The sequence below is a fragment of the Schistocerca cancellata genome, chromosome 1, assembly GCF_023864275.1.
Source record: "Schistocerca cancellata isolate TAMUIC-IGC-003103 chromosome 1, iqSchCanc2.1, whole genome shotgun sequence".
Lineage (NCBI taxonomy): Eukaryota > Metazoa > Arthropoda > Insecta > Orthoptera > Acrididae > Schistocerca > Schistocerca cancellata.
In genome coordinates, this window is record NC_064626.1 from 10,601,482 (window position 1) to 10,625,868 (window position 24,387).

Genomic DNA, 24,387 nt, shown 5'->3' on the forward strand with positions numbered 1-24,387 from the left:
TTAAAAAAATATGTCTGTAAGAACCATCCCATGAACACAGAATAAATAGAGTACAACATTACTTAAGTGAGATGATTCTTATAGAGCAAAGTTGCAAAAACCTTCACCCTACACACATAACATATAATGACAATGTATTTTACAATATTTACATTAAGGAAGAGACTGGTGCTGTCCACTACATAACCACTCCTGATATACAATTGGTGAAATGTGACAATTACAGAGATGAGCAAAAGTATTACACCACAAAAACTACAATCGTCAACATTTCAGTAATGACATGAGCAACTTCCCTGACATAACTGTCTTATAATATGGATACTTAAACACTGAGAATTGTTAGTTAAAATAAACTCATCTACCTTACTTATTCTTTCCTGATTTTCATCCCTACTATAATGATTTAAAATTTTTATTTTTTTTAAATCTATAGTATTATGTACATTTTATTTCACGATATTTGTCACTATGTCAAACCGACACATACTGAAGTAAAAATGGACATACAGGAAAGCAAGTGTTTTATATAAGGCTCCTTTTTTAAACTTTTCGGGGTGTTATTTGAAGCTACAATTATGGAACAGTGAATCTACATTCTTTTGCAGTTTATCTACTCAACTTTACTTATAAAATCTTCCTCATTAATGAAATAGTGCACTGTACAATAATTGTCATTAACACTGCACTCATAAGAAGTAAAACTTCTCCAGTGTACTTTAACTGTAATGATGTAATGCAATGTGCATATGATGCACAGTTGTTAAATGAGAAGCAGAGAAATGCTGTGAGCTATTACAGATTGATCCCAAGCCACACAGCAACAGAAATTGCTGGGAAACCTCCATTAAGGTTTCACTTATATGCTAATTATATTGTATATAAGGAATGATTCATTCCCTCCATACAGGAACAACTCTGTTCCAGCAATTGGAAATATGACCCATAGACCAGATACAAATGGCAGTGACTGGTGGAAAATTAAAGTAAATACAACATTTGCACATACCTACATCCATGAAGGGGGAAAAAAAGGGCAAAGTTCCATACACCTTCTAAAACACATAAAGAAGATAAGCTGAATATTTTCTTACTCACACTTTGGTGATAATAATAAACACCCAGATGAAAAGTCTTTCTTTTTCACTCCAGACATTGAGTAATTGTGACATATACACACAGGAAATCACACAAGTCCATTTGTTACCTACTGTATATACTATACTGACAGTATTTGGTAAGGCCTCAGTTTGTGGGATTAACATAAATCTCATCATTTGATGTACTGTAAGATTTTACTGAGAATATTAATATGAGCTCTAAAACAACTCAGAGCTACACAAATACATTTTCTGTAACAATGTAGCAATAGCGAACATTTTTTTTACCTAATGCAATTACAATGCTTTCACTGTAACATGTTTCTTAAAACTATATTTTTCTGCATGAGCAAAGAAAGGGAAATGACTCAATATGTAAGCAACTTTTTCTATACAAGCTAATTCAGTAATTTGTGGAAGACAGGATGTAAAATAATTAAAAAATGTTCACAAAGCTTTGTATCTTAATACAACACACAAATACATACATTTCCTATTTTTAAAATTTTTCTTTACCTTTTCAAATTACAATTTATGTGTGTATATAGTGATTTTCCTCATCAAAAGTCTGCTATTCTGAAGTAATCCTTATAGACATATTGTAATGCAGTACATCAGTTACAAATGTTATTTTTTTTTTAATTTGGTGGTCAGCTGCTACCATAAAATGTAGGTAATACATTAAATGCACACAACAGTCAGTTCACTAGGGAAACATTTTATCGCCTAGTTTAAGAAGTCATTTTCAATAAATCTGAAAGTAATACAAAGCTCTCACATTCAAGCCTCACAATGCTCACACTTTAAAATATTGACCAGAGGAACACAAAATCAATCCTCTCGTACGTACCCTAATAACTAAAATAATAGGAAACATTCATTAAGAGAGTTCAAATACATCAACTAAGCAACAATGCTCTAAGAAATAAACTGATAAAAATCTGACTAATTGGTGTTATGAGATCGGTGGATACAATTGCAAACAAAATGTTCCGCAGTGTATTGCATTAAGAGCTTTAAAATAGGGCATAGCAGGATGTATTACAGCTAAACATTAATAATAACAAAACAAGTCAGTGACAATGACTGGCTCTCCTTATCTTATGTACAAGCAAGAACGCAAGAGTAATAATGACAACACACAACCTGAAGGCAAGCGGTGATCTACAGAGGCCTGCAAATTTTTTACACACACACACACACACACACACACACACACACACACACACAGAGAGAGAGAGAGAGAGAGAGAGAGAGAGAGAGAGAGAGAGAGAGATCTTACTATGTAACACATTATTTCTAATGCTGTTGAAAATATTAAATGCAAACATAAATGTAAGCCCAACACAAAACACAAGTTAACAGAGCCATGAGATTTTTTTATTCTGCTTCATAGCTAAAAATAATAATTAAAAACCTAACATACAGTTAATAGCTACTATACATCTTCACATCGCAATGTCCTCACACAACAGATGAAACACACAAAAAATACAATTAGCAAACCTCTTTCCTATATTAAAAAATAATGATGTGTCACTACTTTATGAACATCAGTATCAGATATTTCCCCATCAGTTAACTTAGTCTCCTACACTAACAGTTAGTATGCATCTTGCTATGCCCACAACTTAAGCAGCACTTAAATTTATGCTACAACTATAATGAAGGTGAAATAAGACAAGGAAACGTGTTAGCCAACTGGAACTACAGACATATCAAGAAAGTGTTTTATGAGTTAGGACACAGATAAGGAAGAAGCAATGCAGTAACTGAAAGAAACCAATTTCAGATCTCACTATTTAAACACCAGAAAATTTGAATGCACTGCAGTCTCAGATATATATGATAACTCACCACTAAATATTTTTACAATACATAAATAAAGATACATGCCTTATTAAGTAGATAAATTAACAGTCAAATAAATTTTGTATCAAATGCACTGATTTACCATGAAACTGCCTTCCAGATACTAGGCAGATACCATTATTTTGTGTATAAATCCACTGGCGCACATGTGTGCGCGCACGCTCACACACACACACACACACACACACACACACACACACACACAAACAGTTTGAATACAGTGTTCAATCAGTACTAATGAACACGCACTTCTTTTGCCACTTGACACGGTTACTCTCTGAAAGGCCTGTCAGAGTTAATACCACATTTTCAATCAAATATCAAATGACTGTCACACACATTTTCACTTGTTCATTAACACTGCACTGATTGCATGTAATGGCATCATTAATACAATCACATCTCGGTATATACAGAGGCACAGTTCACTATTTACACTTCCCAATTTGTTTATTAGTATTTACCAACAATACGAAATCTTTTATTTTTGACGGTTGCCATCGTGATGTGTCCTTACTCTCCCGACAGCCACACTCCTACACACTTCACCACCACGTTTAGAAACGTTAGTTCGTGAAGATTAGTCTGGAATCAAAATTCAGGTATGTTAAGTTATTAATTTGCATTAGGTGCAAACCATACCCCACTCGGCTGCCACATGTGGAAGAGAAGCAACCCAACAACCGGGCGAGAACGAGAATATTCTAGACATTTTCACAATTGGATGCTAGGATGAGGATAGCGTCACTCCCATTGATGGGGCGAGGGAGGTAGTTCAGACGGGTGGGCAACTGTAGAGCTAAAAAAGAGAGAGAGAAACCAAAATGTTAAATTTTTACAACCACACACCATTTAGGTTAATGAACATTCCATTTCATGACTAAGCTCACAAAATGTTCTAGTCTTTCTAACATATTAATCTATAGTTCATTTTATAAGCACATGCTGCATTATCTGCAGTTTACAACATATCTCTTAACACAAACTTACAGCTCAGCCAACCCTCGATTCAACTTTCAGAAAGGAACACAGAATAAACTTTTTTTCTCTTTGCCCTAGCAGTAAACTTTCAAACAAAGAAGAAGACAAGAAGTATTCTGCCAAACCGAGGACAAATACTCGCGAGCGAGTGTCGTCGGGAGCTGATCGAGCATTGCCTGCACGTGAATAACGTATAGTAAGTACAGGAAGGTGTGGACTGTACCCTCTCAGCATGTCCGGAGTACGACATAGAGCTTTATCGATCATTATCGGGGAAGGGATGAAGTAGGAGAAGAGAAGGCCCTCCAGATGTTTGCCTCTTGTGGCTGTGGTTGCAGCCTTACCTGGCAAAACTCTTGAAAGCTGCAGATTGAGGATTAATGCACAACGGGACTCTACTGGTATTCAGTTGTTCTGCAATAAACTTGTGCATTTCCTCTGTAAATAAAAAAGAAAAAAAGTATTAATTGACAATAATTAAATATATTCTGAAAGACAAGTAAATCATATATATTTTCAACGCTTAGCTAAAGAAATAATGCATACACTAATACCACATAAAAGAAAAAGCTCACAGCAAGCCAACATTTCCTTCCGATAAACAGCATCTGTTACAGCACGGTTACAGAACAATATAATACAACTATAAACAAATAACGGAATAAGATGCTGAGAACTGGGTAGAGAGCTACATTAGGATGGAGCAATCTGAGGTGAACAAGGATGTGGGGACCAGATGGAAGGGTGTTGCAAGGGCTGTAAGAGGGAGGGGGAGAGGAACACAGTACCAAAGACAGATTGCCACGATGTAGGCAGCAGCAAATTGTGATACGGGGGAGGGAACATCACAGAGTGCAATACAAACAGAATAAAGTTGTCACGACGAGGACGACGACAGAGGACTCAAAATGGGATGGAGGTAGGTGAGTGTAGCTCTGGAAATACCTGCAGCCACAATTTTCACTAACCTCAGCCCTACACTCACTTCATTCCGGAGACCCGACCCACCACCCACGAAGCCCTCGTCTGCACTGGCCTCCTAACACCCACCGGTACAACAAAATGCAACCAGCTCCCCTAAAAGACTGAAAATTAATATCCGTCACCAACGATAAGGATGTGGTTCCACACCACACAATTTCCCCATCACCTCCAGAAAATAGGCATTTCTGACTGCCCAACTTATTTTTCATACAATCGTACCTCAAAAGTTATTTAAATAACCTATTCTTTTTTGTGTGAAAGATATGGCTAACTGCAAATAAGTTTACACGAGAGTAAAGAAATGCAATGTAAAAAGCTGTTAGGACACACTGTACCATATTTTTTTTTTTTATTTTTTTTTTTTTAATGTTGAAAACTGACAATGGCCAAGTGGCTGGCCCTACTACAGCTTTATGACACATTTTTATACAATAATGTCAGTGGTAAGTATCAGGGTATTATTGTTTTTGCAGCCTTAGAAACTTTTGCAGCTTTAGGAACCTCAAGGCAAATTAGGTCCAAAAATTAAAGAAAAAAGGACTGTTTAGCTGTGAAAATCTTGCAACCATTATCAAAATCTGGAAAAATTGGAAAGAATAATTTCTAACATTATATTCAAACTGTCTTCCTACAAGTTGCAGAATATAATTCATTGCCTTTGGGGGATTCTCGGTCTGGACATGACGACACCTCGGTCTTTGAGGACGATGAAAAGACTGTCGATATACTTCGGGTTTCACCTGGAACTACTAATGGGATTCGATCTCTTGATTTTTTTGTCAGTAGAAAGCATTTTTCAGAAAACTACTAGACAATATAATTTCCTATAAGCCTCTATCAGTCCAGGTTTTATCAGTGGGATAGTATCCTTAAACTTCAATCGTTTATGAATTATCAGCTGCATCACTACATTTCGCAAACTGTGTCGAGTATACCTTGTACACAGCATGACAGCTGGGACAGTTTCTTATTCCGTCCCAGTTCTGTCTAAATCAAACAAGTACTGTCAAGTGCTTGAAAGCACCAATTGTTGTTCTGTCAGGTATGCCCGATGGAAGTAAAATGTTTGTTTTTCATCCTTTAACAGACATTTCACATTTTTGGGATGACTACAGGGAACAAACAAGGAATTGTTACACCGTTACTGAAACATATTATTCAAGAATTATCATGAGGACTATGTTACAGCAATTCTTATAAAATTATCTACGTGCAAGAAATATTTCATTTCAACAAATTAAGGTACCAACCGACAGATCTTATTTATAATGTTAATATCAAATACCGTATTCATTTTTTTCTGTCTGCTGGTCATCTTCGTAAGAATTACATCCGCAACAGTTTAGCTGTCGACATGAACAGCACGTTGTTAAAAAATTAACTAGACACGATATTTCTGGTATGATATAGCTATCAAAATTCACATATGTGTAACCTGAGATTTTTGTGGCATGCGGTGCTACACTCTCTTGCCACAGATGCTGATATGCAGCTACGCTGGAAAGGCTGTGAAAACTGCAGTTATAAGCAGCAAAAACAAGCAACTTTGACATTTTTCGACCATACGTTTCTTTTGGTGTATTCTCCCAGGGTAGTTTTCAACGTGTTGCATTCGACCACCCCTTGCGAGGTCCCTAACGGTGCCCTACAATTCAGCAGTGCCAGTTGAAATACTCAATATGACATGCACACTGACCCTATCTTATTGTGAACTAATGAAGAAAAGAATCAGGGCTTTGTGGCATAGTGGGATGTTTGTAGGCCAAGGGAATCAACCCAGACAGAAAATACTCTGATGCATTAGCCTTACAAGAACAGCTGAAGAATAACTATTTGTATTGCTTTCAACCACAGAGTGAGCCTCAGATATAAAAAGAACCCAACTTCTTGTGCCGGGAAAGAATAATAAACCTCTCGAGTCTGATAGATATCCGGGAATTGCGAGAACTACAAGAAACAACACTCGGTATGAACATAAAAATAATGTGACAATCTTTGCAGATAGACAGAAGATATTGGATTTGACACAGAGGAGGAAGATTCATACATTTAGGTCCACTGAAACAAAGTGAAAATATACTAGTACAAATTTATTGAGGGCTACTTTAAGTTCTACTAGTACAGCCAAAGAAAGGAGGCTCGAAATGGAGTAGGCGTGGTACTCCACACGAATATCGCTACTGACACTGATGTTACTTCTATAAGTGCCAAAATAATCAAGTCTACAATAACAACTGGGAACACCAACTTCATAGTAATTCAAATATATGCACCTCAACAAGGCTGGAACAATGAGACAAAGCTACAACAGGAGGATGTCATGATGATGTACCAATTTGAATGCAGAAGATGGAACAAACAGGTCTGGTGGTGAGATAGTGATGGGGAGCCTATGGAACTAGGAATACTGAAGCAGCAAGTTTCCAACATTTTTGTGTCAGAAATATTTTTGTGATCCACTTGTAGCTCTCCTTGCAGTCCTGTCATTCTTTGTTTTCTCATAATAGTTTCCTACTCTTACACTATCTACAATCTGGTATTTTCTGCAACCTCTTCTTTTTCTTCCACTCACAATTCTTTCCATAGCATCCATCAGTAAACAATCTCTTCTCATCCAATGTCCAAGCCAACTGCATTACCTACTTCTGATTGTCTTTCTCTCTCTTCTCCCTTTCTTCTCAACACCTCCTCATTTCTCCACCAATTTATCCCTTCCATCCTCCTCCATATCCACATCTCAAACATTTCTATTCTTCTTTCTTCTTCTTTTCTCAGTGTCTATGCCCCTGCTCCATATAATGACACGTTACATGAAGCACCTCACCTGTCTCATTCTCATGTCCCTGTCTATGTACCCTCTCCCTAATAAATGCCTTCTTGGCAAATGCTATACGGGTTCCCACCTTATTACGTCTTGTGTCATCCCTAATAATGCTTACCAGACACTTGAAAGCACAAACTTGTTCTTTATCTTCCAGTCCCAACTTTATAGTTGTTCTTACTTTTCTTGCACTTATTGCAATACATTTTGTCCTTTTCTTATAAATTCTCATTCTGAATTCCTCAAAGACCTTATTTAAATTTTTTAACATTCCAGTCATAGTTTTTTCGTTCTCTGCCAAAACCACCATATCATCCGCAAATCGAATACATTCTGTCCTCATACCAACAGCCTACATTCCTCAAACATTTCTGAATGATATGCTCCAAATATATGTTTAACAGTACTGTAGAGAGGCAACAGCCTTGCCCGACTCCCCTTCCAACTGCGCTTTTTGCTGCCATCTCATTCCCAATTTGTACTCACAAGATCACTAGATGTAACTGTGATCCAAAAGTTAAAACAGTTTTTGACTATGAACTAACGTACAAAACTTTTGGGAGAAAAAGAAAGACACACATGCATCATTCCAAGGGAATGTTTATAAGTGACCAAAAGTCTCTAATATCAGATCTAAATTAAATGATGAAGAATGCCTAGGATAAAGGAAAAGAAGCTGAAAGAAGATGAGAATAAGAGAGCCATTTAAAATTTGGAAAGACAAAATGTTCCAAGAATGGTCCTGGAAATGTTGAAGAATGGAATTTATTCAAAACGTCAATAGTCAATTATGTCATCAAAGTATTTAGCCACACAGATATAAAGAAACACAGAGATAAGAAATTCCAAGTAAAAGGAGTTGTGGGAGAAAAACAGAAAAGTTGTGGTACCATCAGCCAGGAATTTGAAATATGCACTAGAAGAAATCAGAAAATACTTACAGCATACTGAAAGTATGACATTAGAAAGTGAGGAGATAAAAGCAATCTAAACAGAGAAAGGAATCATTGTCGTCACAGGCACACGAGGTGCATTCAAGTTACACCACCTCCAATTTTGTTTCTCAGAACAGTAAACAGACAGAAAAATGCAGTTTGTTTTAAAATACACTTGCATTCACTGTGAATGTGTGACAGAGACAGCTACGCTGTAAGACACACAAAATTCTAGTGTCAGTGGCAAGATGGAGGACTGGTTTTGATACTTAGAATGGCGACATTTTCATTGCGAGAACAGGATATATAAACATTTGTTTCTCCATTTGTATGATACAACATAGACTTTCAGTTCTTTCCAATGATGAAGGACACTCTCTGTGGCTGTTGCTTTGGCACTGTGAAAAATGTGTGTACTCAGGAAGATTACACTGGAAGTGATAAGTTCCACAGTTTTTGCATGTTTAGTTCATGGGGGAGGAGGGGGGGGGGGATACTGGAGCTGTTATAACTTGAATGCACACCGTAGAAGGAATAACAGAAGAGAAGAAGATTTATTTGAAAAAGTTACTGAATGTGGAGAATGAGAAACGCCATGCAACAAGTGCTATCAATTACCTGGACAGAAGCAGAAAATGCCCTGAAATAAATGAAAGGAAGGAAGTCTCCTGGAGATGATCAGGTAACTGCAAAAGCAATAAAGGCAGCAGCAGGGACCAATGGAGCACACTAAGTACAGCTTAGAATCCTAGGAGTGATGTGAAGAGAAAACTGGGAATGAGAATTAAATCCCACTATTTAAAGAAGGAAATAGGAAAAAGTATCAAGTGTACTGATTATATGGGGGTTAACTTTATTACCACGATGATAGGCAGTTCACTTTATTACACTCTACCTAAATATCTTTGAAATATTTCTGGAAAAAGAGGTTTGGAGTTATTGCAGAATCTCAGAAAATAAAGAAGAAACAACTGATCTTATTTTGCACTTAGGCAGATAATGTAAAAATTCTGGAAGACTCAAGACTGGTGTTCCTATATTTGGAGAAGGCATAAGACAGCATGCTGCATTATAAATTATGAGACTGCAGCATTCGGTATCACGGTGTGCAGTGATCATAATATTTCAGCTGGTCAGTATATTTTTGCTACGGTTATGTAACTGTTGAAAGTCATTAATGACAAATGAAAGGCAATTTTGGCAAATTAATACTATTCACTGAAGGAATAAATTGGGGTTCGCTTAATAGTGTGATACTGATGCAATTCACAAATGAATGGAATAGCAGACAATATTGTTCTTGTAGGAGCACTTTAGGCTTCACTGACTGTATTACAGATGCAAATTAATTGAGAAATAGGAAATTCTGTTCATGTAAAGCAGATTCAAGACCCACCCATCCAGATTTTGGTTTTCACTAATCATTCCAAGTGAACACTGGAGTAGTTTCCATTAATAATTCACGGAGACACTTCTCTCTTTACTCGCATATAAACACTGTACAGCTTTCTACATCGGTGTGACTACTAACCAGTTGTCCGACAGCACTAACGACCACCGCCAACTGTTGTCAGGAACAAAGTTGACCACCCAGAGGCACAACATGCAACTGAGCATAATGTGCTTCAATTTCAGTAGCTGCTTTACAACCCAGGCTATTTGGATCCTTCCCTTCACCAGCAGCTTCTCTCGTAACCCAATGTTTCCACAACCTCGACCCAACAATTTCCCCTTCCTCCATCTCATCACTCCTACCTATTCACTTCCCCACATTAACCTACAGTGTGCCCCACACTGCTTCGGTTCCAACACCAGTAAATCACTTACAAATCCCTCCTTCCCACTTTCCTAGCTGGCAAATGAGCTGCCTCTCTCTGAGCTGCTAGCCACCCATCTCTACCCCTCTTGTGCCTCCCATCTATCTCTCGCTCTACCCCCACTTGACACAAACCCCACCCTAACCTTGTCCACATACCGAACTGGAGCACTGGCATTTTGAGTCCAGCGGACACCATGTAAGGGCATAGGCACACGTGTGTGTGTGTGTGTGTGTGTGTGTGTGTGTGTGTGTGTGTCAGTCAAAGTTTGTACTATGTCTTTAATGAGCTTGCCTTTCTATGAGGCACTAGCTTAACTGGATATTGATGAGGTAGGGAAACTGGCTATAAATACCGTGGTGGAACCATTTTGGCATTTAGATGCTTATCAAAGGAAACCTTAAGAAAAGTTAAATCTAGAAAAGTTAAATCAGATTCAATCCTCTTTATTAAGAGTATTTCTCTCTTAAATTAGTTGTATTGTACCACAATACAATGTCATTCATATCGCACTGATAACCAGGTCTATGCAAGAATTGAATACATTCAGATTGTAGCAGTTGCAGTGCAAACCACCATTTGGTAAGTGGGCTAGTGCTAATGTCCTTAGTGAGAGCAGTGTATCTTACAGTCTAAAGCAGAAAGTACAGCACATAATGACAGTTTTCAACAGAAAACTGTAAATGATGCTTTGATGTGGATTATTACCTCGGTAAAAATGTTTGTTTACTCTTATCTCTAAAAAACGCGGTACGCTCAACTGCGTGTGACTGAGTGAGTGATCAAGCTGAGAAACAGCAAACAATCACAGTTGCATAATGTGAAGTATGTGACACGTTCTACTTGTGTTCGGTAAAAAATCTGAAATGTATTCTTCAAGTAATTATGTTCAATAACTTCTACAGTACAAATAAAAGCCAGTTTTTAACTTCTAACATTGGAAATGCCAATCCTTCATGACCTGTCCATCTCTCCAACAAGATAAAATACCACACTGGTCACAAAAATACTTAACAAGTGCATCAGAGCAGTTACTCGGTTATTGTAACTGGTGATGTTAATGCCCACAGATAAGGTGAACTATTCTTCACAATTTTGTGTACTTTTACAGAAATTATAATAAATTTGTTAGTTGTTACCTGTGTAATGAACATAAGTATTGCAAAATTCAATCAACGACAATATGTTTATATTTTAATTTACTAACCTTTGACCTGCTGAACAGAAGTCAGCTTCTTCTCCCAAAGATCATCAAAGCTGTGGGGTGCGACAGGCTCGAAGTCCGGCGTGTACTGCCTGAGGCCTCCCGGAGTCGTGTAGCAACACTTGCACATGCAGGAGTGGTATCTTAAGCGACCCTCGTCCAAGTACGGGTGAGCCAGAGCATCACCAACTGTTATTCGTTTGTCCTGGTAACAAAAAACAACAAAATAATGTATTACTGCCATGACAAAATCAATATCTGATTTGTCAGCTACTTTCCACATTTCAGTAACAAGAAAGGTACAATCAGCAGAATGCCTAAAACCAGTCCAGCTGATACAAATTTGTTTATCTTCCACACTTTATTACCACAACTGGAAGCAACCCCACAAAATTTTATCGACATCCAGGTAACACGTTCCCTTCTAGACAGGTTTAATTTAGGTTTGCTCAGCACAAAACTTAGTGTTCAGATTTGCAAAGTGCACAGCCACAGAGGAGCAGTCCCCTCATAACTCAGTACGTTCCAGGACTGGACCAACTGAATTACATTCTCTGCCAGAGTTTCTATTACCTCTCGTCGTGCCCTGAAATGATAAAGGTCCTGCCCACTATACTTCCCACCTCTGCTACAGTGGTATTCCGCCATCCACCGAACCTACACAATATACTCGTCCATCCTTACACAACCCCTGATCCCAAACCCTTAACTCATGGCTCATACTCCTGTAATAGACCTAGATGCAAGACCTGTCCCATACATGCTCCCACCACCACCTAAATCCAGTCTGGTCACTAACATCACTTATTCCATCAAAGGCAGGGCTATCTGTAAAACCAGTCATGTGATTTACAAGCTAAGCTGCAACCACTGTGCTTCATTCTATGTAGCATGACAACCAACAAGCTGCCTGTCCGCATGAATGGCCACTGACAAACTGTGGCCAAAAAACAAGTGGACCACCCTGCTGCTGAACATGCTGCCAAACATGATACCCCTCATCTCAATCCTTTCCACCAACACCAGCTTTTCTGAATTGCGCAGGTGGGAACTCTCCCTGCAATACATCCTATGTGGCCTCAACCTTCGTCAGTCATTGTTCTCACCCACACAGCCCCTCCCTGTTCCCATTCCAGCACTACATAGCCGTCATTTCACCACCACATCCTATCTTTTAATTTCTTTTTATTTCTCTCCTTTCCGTTACTTACCCCCCCCCCCCCCCCCCTCCCATCACCACCTCCTCTCCTGCCCTCTGTCTAAACTTCAGCACTTCACTGTCTGCTACCCCCACCATACTATTGCTCCCCCTCCCCAACCCAACATCCTCCTTACTCCCACACAGTTGCCATTCCCATCATGCACTGGTGCTGCTGCTCGCAGTGTGGTTTCAGTTGTCAGACTGCAGACGTGTGTGTGTGTGTGTGTATTGCTGACAAAGGCCTTAATGGCCGAAATCTATAATTGTGTGAATCTTTTAGTTGTGCCTATCGCAACTCAGCATCTCTGCTATATGGTGAGTAACAACTTTCCTTTTCTAATATTATTATCGAACAAAAGTGACAGAGATGTTTCAGAAAGTGATATTTCCGATAATGAAGACAAGTAATGTAAATGACACTAGTGATGACAGTGACAAATGAAACAGAGAGTGACAGACATTTCGCAGCAACTGGTGCACGTCTTTTCTAAAAAACAGAAGGTAAAATCATGGAAACTGGGAATAAATCACGATAAATCTTCAAAAATTTCATTTTCTGGTTCTAGTGGCATCAGTCTTGGGGTTAAAAATATCTCTCTCAACAACTAATGCCCTTAGATATGTGCAGAAAATGGTTCATGTGTCTTTTTGTGGGGATGTAGCTGTAGAAACAAATAGATGGGCAACATCTTTAAATGAAATCATTATCGCTTTTGGCTGTTAAAATATTATTTATTGCGACTGCAATTTTGACATATTGTCATCTTCGAGCACCGTGGGATGTTGTGAACCAATCACTTAAATCTGTGCTATGTTGTGTAACAGCAGATGCATGGGGTGTTCCGTATATCATAGATACAGCTAGTGAAATAATGATATAAACACTTAAGTCTAAATTTCATTTAGTAGGCATGATAACTGGATCGCAAAAGCGGTACAGATGTAAACATGTTCACATATCATGAAATTCAGCATATTTTGCTTAATGTATTTGTATGGCCCAGGCGAAGAAGCCAACACTTTAATCATATTGGTCAATAAAAAAATCATTTCACACTTCTTTCTATTCTGACGTCACACCATATAGAATATTCTTATGTATTTCTAGGTTCCTTCATTTCGTTAATAACAAAAACCAACTGAACAAGTTGCAATCTATTTTGACCATCCCAAACAAAATTTCCAATGTGTTTATTATCCTGAAGAAGATATTGCAACTAATCAAAGCCTCATGAAATTCAGAGGTACACTCTGCTACATCCAATTCAATACCCAAAAAACGGCAAATATTAGATAAAGTTCTTCAAAATTTGTAAGCCAAGTAATGCCACTGTGCAGGATTTGATATTTATGCAGAGAAAAATCCTGAGCCAAGCAATAAAGACATCCCGATTAGTGAAGCTGTTGTTATGGACTTCACGCAATCGTATTTGGACAACGGTCATATACTATATGTTGACAACTGGTATGTTTTCCAGTCATTGTTTGTAAGGCTCACTGAAAGGGGCACGAATGCTGTAAAGACAGTTGATGCACAAGGCGAAGCATACCAGACTAGTTACAAAAATATAAATTAAAAAGTGTAACAATGGAATATCCTAGATGGAATGTAACAATATTATGAAAAGGAAAGTTGCCACACTATATAGCAGAGGTGCTGAGTCCCAGACAGGTACAATGAAAAGACTCTCACAAATAAAGCTTTCTGCCCGTGAGACCTTCGTCAAAAATAGACAAAACACACACACACACACACACACAAACACACACACACACACACACACACACACACACACACACACACACACACACGCAAAAGCAACTCACACACACATGACTGGAAATGTTAAAGACTTTTATGAACGTGAATCAGATAAATCATCAGTGAGAGATGATTGGTGTGAACCTTTGGGAGGAGACTTGGAGTGGGGGGTGGGGGTGGGGATGAGGGCGGGGGACGCTTTAAAAATGTTTCAGCTAAGATGACTATCCATTGAAAACAAAAATGGATTGGGAGGTGTCTTTCTGCCATTTTCCGTGTTTATCAAACCGCGGTTTCAGTGCAGTGGAACTGTACACACTCCTCATCTGGAGCCCTGCTTCTTAAAAGATAGAAAATCATATGAAAGAAAAGATTCCAAAATTTTAAGAATGGCTATAAGGAAATTTAGTCATCATTTGTGGTACTTATTGTAACAGTTCTCTGTCTTATCACTCTTTGATGATTAAGTACATGTACAAACCCAAATCAAAAATGGTTGGAAATTTGGACAGAGAGGATCTACAAATGGAAAAAGAGTGATATTCCTTTTCACGTATAAGTGGATGGACCATTACACAGTACATTTAATATTATTCTGATTACCATTTATTACTAGTTTTAATTCGTTAATTTACATATTCTAATTCAAGCTCAAGCAATGTAAAGTCCAGGTTCGAATACCATGATGCGTGTGTAGGCAAGGAAAAAAATCCTGCAATTTTTCTGAATTTCTCGTATAAAATTCATTTTTTTCAGCTGAAAATACTATTTTTCCAGGGTGAAAATACTCTATACCCCAGGTGAAAGTACAGTTTTTCCATATTAAAGTGACAATACTGTTTCCCTCAGAGTTGTATAACTTATCAATCCTTTGAAAGGTGAAGGTTTTATACACTAGCACAAAACTTCCCAGAACTTTAGGAAACGAAACCCAGCAGAAAACAATAGGTTTTGGAAAGATCTTTGATCTGCATATTTTCATACTGCCTAAGTACGAACACGAGTTCCACCAAATCCAGCACAGCAGCTTCCGAAGCACTGAAATTGAGAGTGCAGAGCACGATTTGCTTTTGTTAGCCAGTGAAAGCTAATGCCACGCGACCTCACTGGCCTATCTATAATGGTAGATATTCAGAGCACAGTACACGATGTATTCAGCCAGTAGCAAACACACAAACAGGTAAACTTAATGGAAAATGAATCCAAAGTAGCCAACCAGTTGCAGCAAAAGGTGGTTTTATTCACCTTTTGGCCGTGGTTGACAGTGTAAACCCATCTTCTTCAGAAATACATGGGACCTGTTTTGACTAATTTCAATTCTATGTCCATGTATTTACAAGCAACCTCTTGTTGCAATCGGTTGGCTTCTCTGGATTAATTTATTACAGATCTCTAACCGTGGCTGAAGTGAAGCCATGTTCAAAATGTTGAAGCTTTTGCCTGCCACGGTATCTATGGCTGCTTCTGAAGATATGGACATCAAATAGAAAGTAGTCAAAAAGAGTTACAAGTAGTTGTAAAGAAGATGGGTTCACATCCAGCAATATCACGGTCAAAGGATGAATAAAACCACCTTTTGGTGCACCAGGTTGGCTACTTTGGACTCGTTTACTGATCTCTGATCATTGCTGAATTCCAACCCTGTTCAAAATAGTGAAGTTTTTGATTGTGAAGGTATCCAAGGCTGCTTCCAAGGATGAGGGCATCAAAAAGAAAATAGTCAAAACAGATTACATGTATTTCTAAAGAAGATGGGTACATGTGTTGGAACTATGGTCAAAGGTTGAATGAAACTACCTTCTGTTGCAAATGGTTGCTGAATTGCACCCATCTTCAAAATACAAGAAAAGGCAAGTTCTTACATACAATATTGGTTGTCAATGCTCCCCTCCCCCCCTCAAATATTTCGTGTGTTATCTAGCCGGATACACGTTCCATCAAGTACTTTGACTTTCCCAGAGAAAGTTAAATTGCTCAAGAACTCACTTGGTACTTTTTTTTAAAAATACAATTATACTTTTTGCCATCATTACTGCATAATTAATAATCTATAAATAAACTATAAAATAAATCTGAAGAATTAACATTGAAGTTTGGTCTTTTCTAGTGTGTGTTATGCTTTCAGAGACATCAAACACAAATGTGCCAGTAAAATTTTGAACAATGGCATAAATGGCTGGTCTTCTGGGACTGAATTTTTTCTAAGTGATACATCCTTGAAGTGTTAAATTTTGAATGGGAGTCTAACACTCAATGATTTAAGAAATTCATCACACATCCTCACACATAATATAATACAAGGAAATTTGCATAAAAGGAAATTTATTTTGAAAGTAATACTCCTCAAACCACTAATTACAATATTGTCTATGACCTGGCAGAAATGTAAACAATTGGGACATCACACACATCAAAAGCAGTTTGTTGCTATCAAGTATCGCATTGTCTTCGACCTAAAACATTTGACACATTTTGCTGTTGGAAGATGCTTGTGTGCACACCACGTTTTGTTGGTATTAATAGCACATTTTATTTGCAAGAGAAGTTTTATTTTACCACTGAAAACAATCAATTACAAAGGCTAACGAAAAAAAAATTTTTTTTTGGGATTTTTTTTTAATTTGAGTGCTGATCTTTATAGATTTTATGAGCTGAATCCAAATCTAGCCTTAGTTTTTTTGTTATCACCAATGGTTTCCCGAGCAATAAGCTTTTTATTATATAGTATAAAAATCCTATGCTATACGGTAAACGGGGAAATTAATGAAACACTTTGTTACAACATAAGCATGTTTGTATTAACAGTAAGCTACTTAAAACAATAATATGTGTTAATAGAGGATTCACTTGTCAGCCGGAGTTGTTTTGTATTCTTTCTCTTTTTTCTTTGAAGCTTCTTGTATAGCTTTTTCTACAATGAGTTGCTTGCTGAACTTCTCAGTGAAGTGACCAACAGTAGTCCCACATCATGTTGGTGTTCCAGCAGCCTTGGTAGCTTTTTTCAATCACTTTAATGTCCTGGCACAAACACTCTCTTTGCTCCTCACTAACATCTCCCATATTGTCTGGGAAGTAATCAAGGTGACTGTTCAAAAAATGAACTTTCAGGCTTATTAAACATCCTAAAGGTTTAAACTTCTTTAACATTGTAGCTATAATAGAAACATATTCTGGGTCTTTTTCATGTCCTAAGAACTTTGTAACGACTTGCTTGAATGATACCCATGCTTCTTTCTCATTTAAGGTCATTGTAGATTCAAAGTTAACATCAAACATCAATTATCTAATGTCAGGTCCGACAAAGACACCTTCTTTAGTTTAGCTTCTGAGAGGTGTGGAAACTTCTGGCAGAGATACTTAAAACATGGTCCATCTTTAGGCAAAGCCTTTACAAACTGTTTCATCAGGCCTGACTTTATACATAGAGGTAGTAGGAGTATATTTTTTTGGATCTACAAGGTTTTTGCATAGAATGTTCTTCTCACCAGGTTTTAAGGACTCCCTCACAGGCCAGTTCTTTCTGCACCAGTGTTGATCCCTAGCCCTACTGTCCCATTCACACAAGAAACATGGAAATTTGGTAAAGCCACCTTGCTGACCATGGAGCATGCATGTTACTTTTAGATCGCCACATATCATCCAACCATGAGCAGAATAGCCTATTTTATTTAGCACTATTTCTAGATTTTCATAGCTTTATTTCATATGTACAGAATGTCCAACAGGTATAGATGCATACATGTTATCATTGTGTAATAAAACAGCCTTTAAACTAATTTTGGATGAATCAATAAACAGCCTCCAGTCTTCCTTTTTCATCAGAAAATACACTAAATCACCTTGTCGAAAAAACTTGGAAAATTGCTGCTCTCTCTTTCTATAAATATATATGCTGGTTCCACTGCCAATAAGTTCTTTTCTTTTACTCTAGAGCCAAGCAATTCAGCATTTCCTTTCGTTAAGCCCAGATCCCTGACCAAATCGTTAAGCTCAGTCTGAGAAAACAATTTGGGCTCTAGACTTTCTGTATTACAGTGGAATTCATTATCATCTGGTTCATGTAAATCCGATTGTACATCAGAAAATACATCTGTTGGAATGGAATTTAAATCATCTGGTGGTTCAGGAACCAGCAAATCTACTCCATGCCCTACTGGTTGGATGGTAGACGGTAGGTTAGGGTAGCTTACTACCTCCTTGTTTTTCGAATCAGGACCAGTAATATCAACACTGCAAAAGTAGCAATCATCAATGATTTCTTGGCTCCCTCCATATCATAGGAACAGCAAATCTAAAGGCTTTTTTTCTCCTTTTTCGACCATTTTCTCAGATCTTCAACACACACATAATATATCTTATGTGGTGACAAACCTTTTTCACAAAGTCTGTAATGTTTCTTTGGTGTTTATTAATCACAAATTCACCACATATATAACAAAAACTGTCAGCACAGTTTTTACAACCACGATTAGACATTGTAGTGAGCATATGTACAGGAAACGGGAAAGTGAGGTTAGGTTGACAGTAAACAAAACACCATCTGTTAACGCAAAACTAGAATCGACCTTTTTTTGCCAGCAAATGTTTTTCAGCAGTGCTACCAACGTCATCTACATTCATTACACCTTCTTTTTAAATTATTTTAACCATATAAAAGCTATTAAATTCTTTAAAAAATCGCTTATTTTAATAAATTTAACTGTAAAATGTGAAGAAATTGTGGATGATACGGTTTTTTAAAGTATCATATTGGGATTTACCCACAAAAAAAAAAAAAAAAAAAAAAAAAAAAAAAAAAATATATATATATATATATATATATATATATATATATATATATATATATATATATATATATATATACATATTTTCAGCAAAAAAGTTTTTCCATAGTTGGCCTGTGTTATTGACAAAATTATTTGATTGGATACATAAAAAAAATCTACTCACCAACTGGCAGCAGAACACACACTTAAAACACTGTTGTAATAAGCTTCCAGAGCCAGTGGTCCCTTCTTCAGGTAGAAGGGTTGAAGGGGAAGGAAGAAGGTTGTAGGAAAAAGACTTGAGAGTTCTAGAAAAAGGGGTAGATTTCGGGAAAGTCACCCAGAACCAAGGGGCAGGGGAAACTTACTGTACGGGATGAGAAGGAAAGACTGAGTGTTGGTGACTGCATCGGACGAGATTTGAAAACCAGAGAGCTTAAAGGTGGAAGACAGGGTAATATGCAAGACAGAAATTACTACTAAAACATTTAGCACGAGTTAATAGGAGTGAAAAGCTATGTGCATTGTACGTAACAGAGGTGGGCGATGAAAAATAGACGGGAAACAAAATGAAAGATGTAGAAAACTAAAATGGAGTGAAGCAAAGAGTAGTTACGGTGAAGAAATGATGACATAGATGACATTAACATAACTTAAGGCCAAGTGGGTGGCGAGAACCAAGGATATGTTTAAGTGGTAGCTCCCACCTGCAGAGTTCTGAGAAACAGGTGTCTGGGAGATGAATCCAGATGGCACATGTGGTGACACAGGCACCGAGGTCACGAATGACATGATGTAGAGGATATTGCGAGTTGCCAGTATACATCCTCTGCCTATGCCCATTCATCGTAATTGATAATTTGGTGGTAGTCATGCCATCGTAGAAGTCCGAACAGTGTTTACATAATAGCTGGCATATGACGTGTCATTTTGTTTCGCAGGTGACTCTTCCTTTGACAGTATATGTTTTGCCAGTTACAGGGCTATTATAGGTGGTGGAGGAGGGTGCATAGTTCATAGTCTTGCAGCGGGGACGGTCACAGGAATAGGAACCATAGGGTACGTGCAGAAGGAGCGTAGGGTCTGACAAGAATGTTGCAGAGATTGGGAGGGCGACAGAAAGTTCTTCTAGGTGTGGTGGGCAAAATTTCAGACAGAATGGATCCCATTTCAGGGCACAATTTTAGGAAGTCAGGGCCCTGTCAAAGTAGCTGATTAACACATTCCAGACCAGGATAATACTGAGTCACGAATGGTGTACTCTGAACCCGAATGGTGTGCTCTGAACCTTTTTTGTGGGAGGGTCAGCAGTACCAGAATTGGACACGATAGCCCAGGAAATCTGCTTTTTAACTAGGCTGGTGGGGTAATTACGTGCAGTGAAGCCATCCTCTCCGTGTCAAATGTTCCTCCCGTACAGCCTTGGCATTTGTTTGGATGCAGACTCTTTACAGCAATACACCACCATTCTCACCTCAGCCTTCACTGCACAGAATCAGATCGAATCAGTCTTTCCTTCTCATCCCGTATGGTAAAGTCTCCCCTGATCCACAGTTCTGGGTGACTTTCCCGAAATCTACCCCTTTTCCTAGACCTCTCCAGTCCTTTTCCTTCACCCTCGTTCCTTCCTCTTCAACCCTTCTGCCTGAAGAAGGAGCCACTGGCTCCGAAAGCTTATTACAACAGTCTTTTAAGTACGTGTTCTGCTGCCGCTCGGTGAGTATATTTTTTATCTATCCAATTAAAAAAGTTTTATTTTGGTATTATTCTACTGTTTATGTTTATTGCTATAGTATTATTCTGCAGTAGTGGGCTAAATAAAAATTATTTGTTAGTGTATCAGTTCTTAACAGTCAAAATTACAAAAATCTAACTGAAAACTAAAACAATGAAAAATTTCCAGAAGTCTACAAAATCCCCACGTTTTCCCTAGACAAAAAATTCTCACATTTTACCTGGATTTCCCAGCTGTCCTAGGGCATATACACACAGAATATCAACAATATTACGGAAAGGATAGATCGGTACTCACGTAAAGATTACATCCTGCGTTGCAGACAGGCACAACGGAAGACTGTTACACACTGAGCCTTCACCCAAAGGCTTCTTCAGGAAGGAGAACACACACATTCACACGAGCAATCAAATCTCATCGATACATGACTGCTATCCACTGCAGATAGAACTTGCGTGTTGCACAAATGAAAGCAGTGATAGGGAATGGGGGTGGGGAAGAGTACAGGGCCCAGGTGGCAGCAGAACAAGGCTGCAAGGAGCAGTGTCAGGAGAGGTAAGGCAGGGGGAGCAGGAAAGTAGAGGAGCAGAGAAGGGGAAAGAGATCAGTGAGTGCACCGCGAGTGTGGGGGAACGTGAACAGGAAAGATGGTGAGGGAACAAAAACTGTCGGTTGGACGGTGTTTAGATTGAGGCTGGGATAAGTTCGAGAGTGGAGAATGTGTTTTAAGAATAACTTTCATCTCTGCAGTTCAGAAAAGCTGGTGGTGGAGGGAAGGATCCAGATGAACTGGGTTGTGAAGCACACAGTGAAAACAAAGATCAGCTGCATGTTGTACCACAGGGTGGTCCACCTCGCTCTAGGCCACAGTTTGACACTGGCCATTCATCCTGGTTGGTAGTCATACCAGTACAAAAAGCTGTGCATTGACTGCAGCAGAGGTGATATATGATATGGCTTTTTTACAGATAATCTGGCCTCTGATGGGGTGGTATAATATGTAGTGTCGAGTGGTGTACTGGGCAAGTCTTTCACCTGGGTCTTCCACAGGAATACGATTTCTGTGTCAAGGGGTTGGAATTGTGAGTGGCATAAGAATGATGTTACGGACGTCGGGTGGGTGACGGAACACAATTTTATGAAGTGTGGGAAGTATCTCGATTAGGATGTCCCCGACATCGGGGCACAGTAATAGATAACCAAAGCCCGGGCGAAGGATGTGGTTCAGCTGTTCCAGTTCGGGCCGATACTGGGTGAAGGAGGGGATGCTCGCTCCTTTGGAGCTGGTCTTCGAGGACGGTGGGTGGTTGGAGGTGTGTGGGATATGGCGTGGGAAATTTGTTTGTGGGCTCTGGGGGATAGTGCCAGTCTGTGAATAGCGTTGTGATACCTTCAGCATACTGAGCAAGGGAGCTCCGTCACTACAGACCTGTCGTCCCCTGTGGCTAGGCTGTATGAGAGGGATTTTTTGGAATGGAAGGGATGGCTGCTGTCAAAACACAGGTTGACCATTGGTGGGTGGGTTTAATGGGAACAGAGGTGTAGATGGAGCTATCAAAGAAGAGATCAACATCTGAAAGACGGTGGCGTGCTGCGGTTGAAGAAGTTATGAGGGTGCTGATGGGAGAGGAGGTGTTGAGGTTGTGAAGGAATGAGGATAGGGTGTCACGGCCCTGAGCCCAGATAGCAGTTATCCTTACAACACATTCTTTGATCCTGAACTTACCCTGCCTCAATCTATGGTATCTTCTACTGTCCCCACAACCTCCATCCAACAGTTTCCACTTCCTCTGTCCTATCGCCTCATCCCTATTCGGGTCCACTCACCCTCATTGTGCACTGCCAACACACCCACTGATCCCTTCCCCTTCTCTGCTCCTCTCCTTTTCCGCTCCCCATCCCCCCCCCCCCCCTTCCTCTCACACAGCCTCCCGATGCTGCACTTGACAGCCCTGTCTGGACACCATCTAATTCCTGCATGCTCTGCCAGACAGCAGTCTTGCCTTTCCCCACCCATGCCACGCTATCAATCCTCCTTCCCCAATCCCACTCCTGGTTGTTGCATTCGTTCAATGTGAGAGCTGCATTCTGGTCACAGAGGCCAGAGATAGCAGTCACGGGTGCACGAGGTGCGCTCACTAGTGTGAATGTGAGCGCATTTTATTTTCTGAACACTTCGTTCGAAAGCCTTTTCATTGTGCTTGTCTGCAACTTAAAGTGAGTCTCATTTAATCTCATCTTCATATCAAAGAAAACATTAGTCAGCTTGAAGTCAGGCAATAGCACGGGTCTGTTCTCTTGCCTGGAGATTGTGGAGATGAGTTTTGTTCAAGAAAGCCCTTTGACATCGGCGCATGGCACTTCATATTTAGTTGCTAAATGGTCAGTTAAAGGGTTAAAATCTGTTGATGATTCGGCGGTAAGGTGTTTTAAATCAAAGCATGATTTTCGTGGCCTGTTGACCATTGCTGTACTTATAATTGTTCTGAGTTCTGTCCAAGAACATCTTAGACTGCAACCAGATTGCAAGAAACAATATTCTCAAGAATACTAAATGCATGCCGAAAAACAAAAAGTATTTTTAAGCTTATCCACTTCACATGTTTAAGAACCTGTGACTGTTTACGCAATATAAATAAAGAAAACTGCAACCAGTCATTTTTCTGAAATAACATTTTCTTCATTAACTAATTTTCGAATCTTTTCAGGCTCATCTTCAGATTGTGCACAGGAGGTTACACGACTATTACAAAGCATACTGCTGGGTTTGGCTTTGTGATAAGAAGATGGAACACACTTTAACGCACCACTGTGAGTACTGGTGATTTGGATGCAAAAATTAATTTTGTTTTTACGGTGACAGAATGGATTGCGACTGACAATATGTAACACATATGGTGAAAAAGATGAGTTTTCAGTCGCATGCTTCAGCTGCTGTCTATCCGTGATACATTTTCACTGCACTGGATCTGTCAATTAACTGTTAATAACTCTTGCTGATGAACGGTCACCTTTAGAAATTGTTCTGGTGGTCCAGCTACTCAGTTCCACACCATGTACAACTTCTTTTTCTTCTGTACTTCAATCCTTGCTGGGTGATACTGAAATGTTAGATCACGAAGACTACTTCAAGCTACTAAATAAACTCCAAGCTCTCATTTGCAATTCACCGTATTTAAAGTCTTCAAGTTTCACAATGACAGATCTCA

General features: G+C 38.9%; 1 protein-coding gene across 2 annotated transcripts in view; it reads right to left on the reverse strand.

Annotated features, from left to right (window-relative positions):
* LOC126164039 (serine/threonine-protein kinase NLK) overlaps positions 1–24,387 on the reverse strand; it is a 436,819-nt gene that overhangs the window by 1,690 nt on the left and 410,742 nt on the right. The window contains exons 8-10 of one of the 2 annotated variants that reach the window (XR_007535407.1): positions 11,718–11,919; positions 4,177–4,391; positions 1–3,771 (exon numbers count right to left, since the gene is read on the reverse strand). The exon at positions 1–3,771 is cut by the window's left edge and continues 1,690 nt beyond it. Coding sequence is in view for 1 of the 2 variants with exons in the window: in XM_049920206.1 (XP_049776163.1) it covers positions 3,717–3,771; positions 4,298–4,391; positions 11,718–11,919 (351 nt within the window). In the remaining variant the exon portion in view is untranslated. The remainder of the gene's footprint in view (positions 3,772–4,176; positions 4,392–11,717; positions 11,920–24,387) is intronic. The other variant, XM_049920206.1, reaches the window with a different exon arrangement.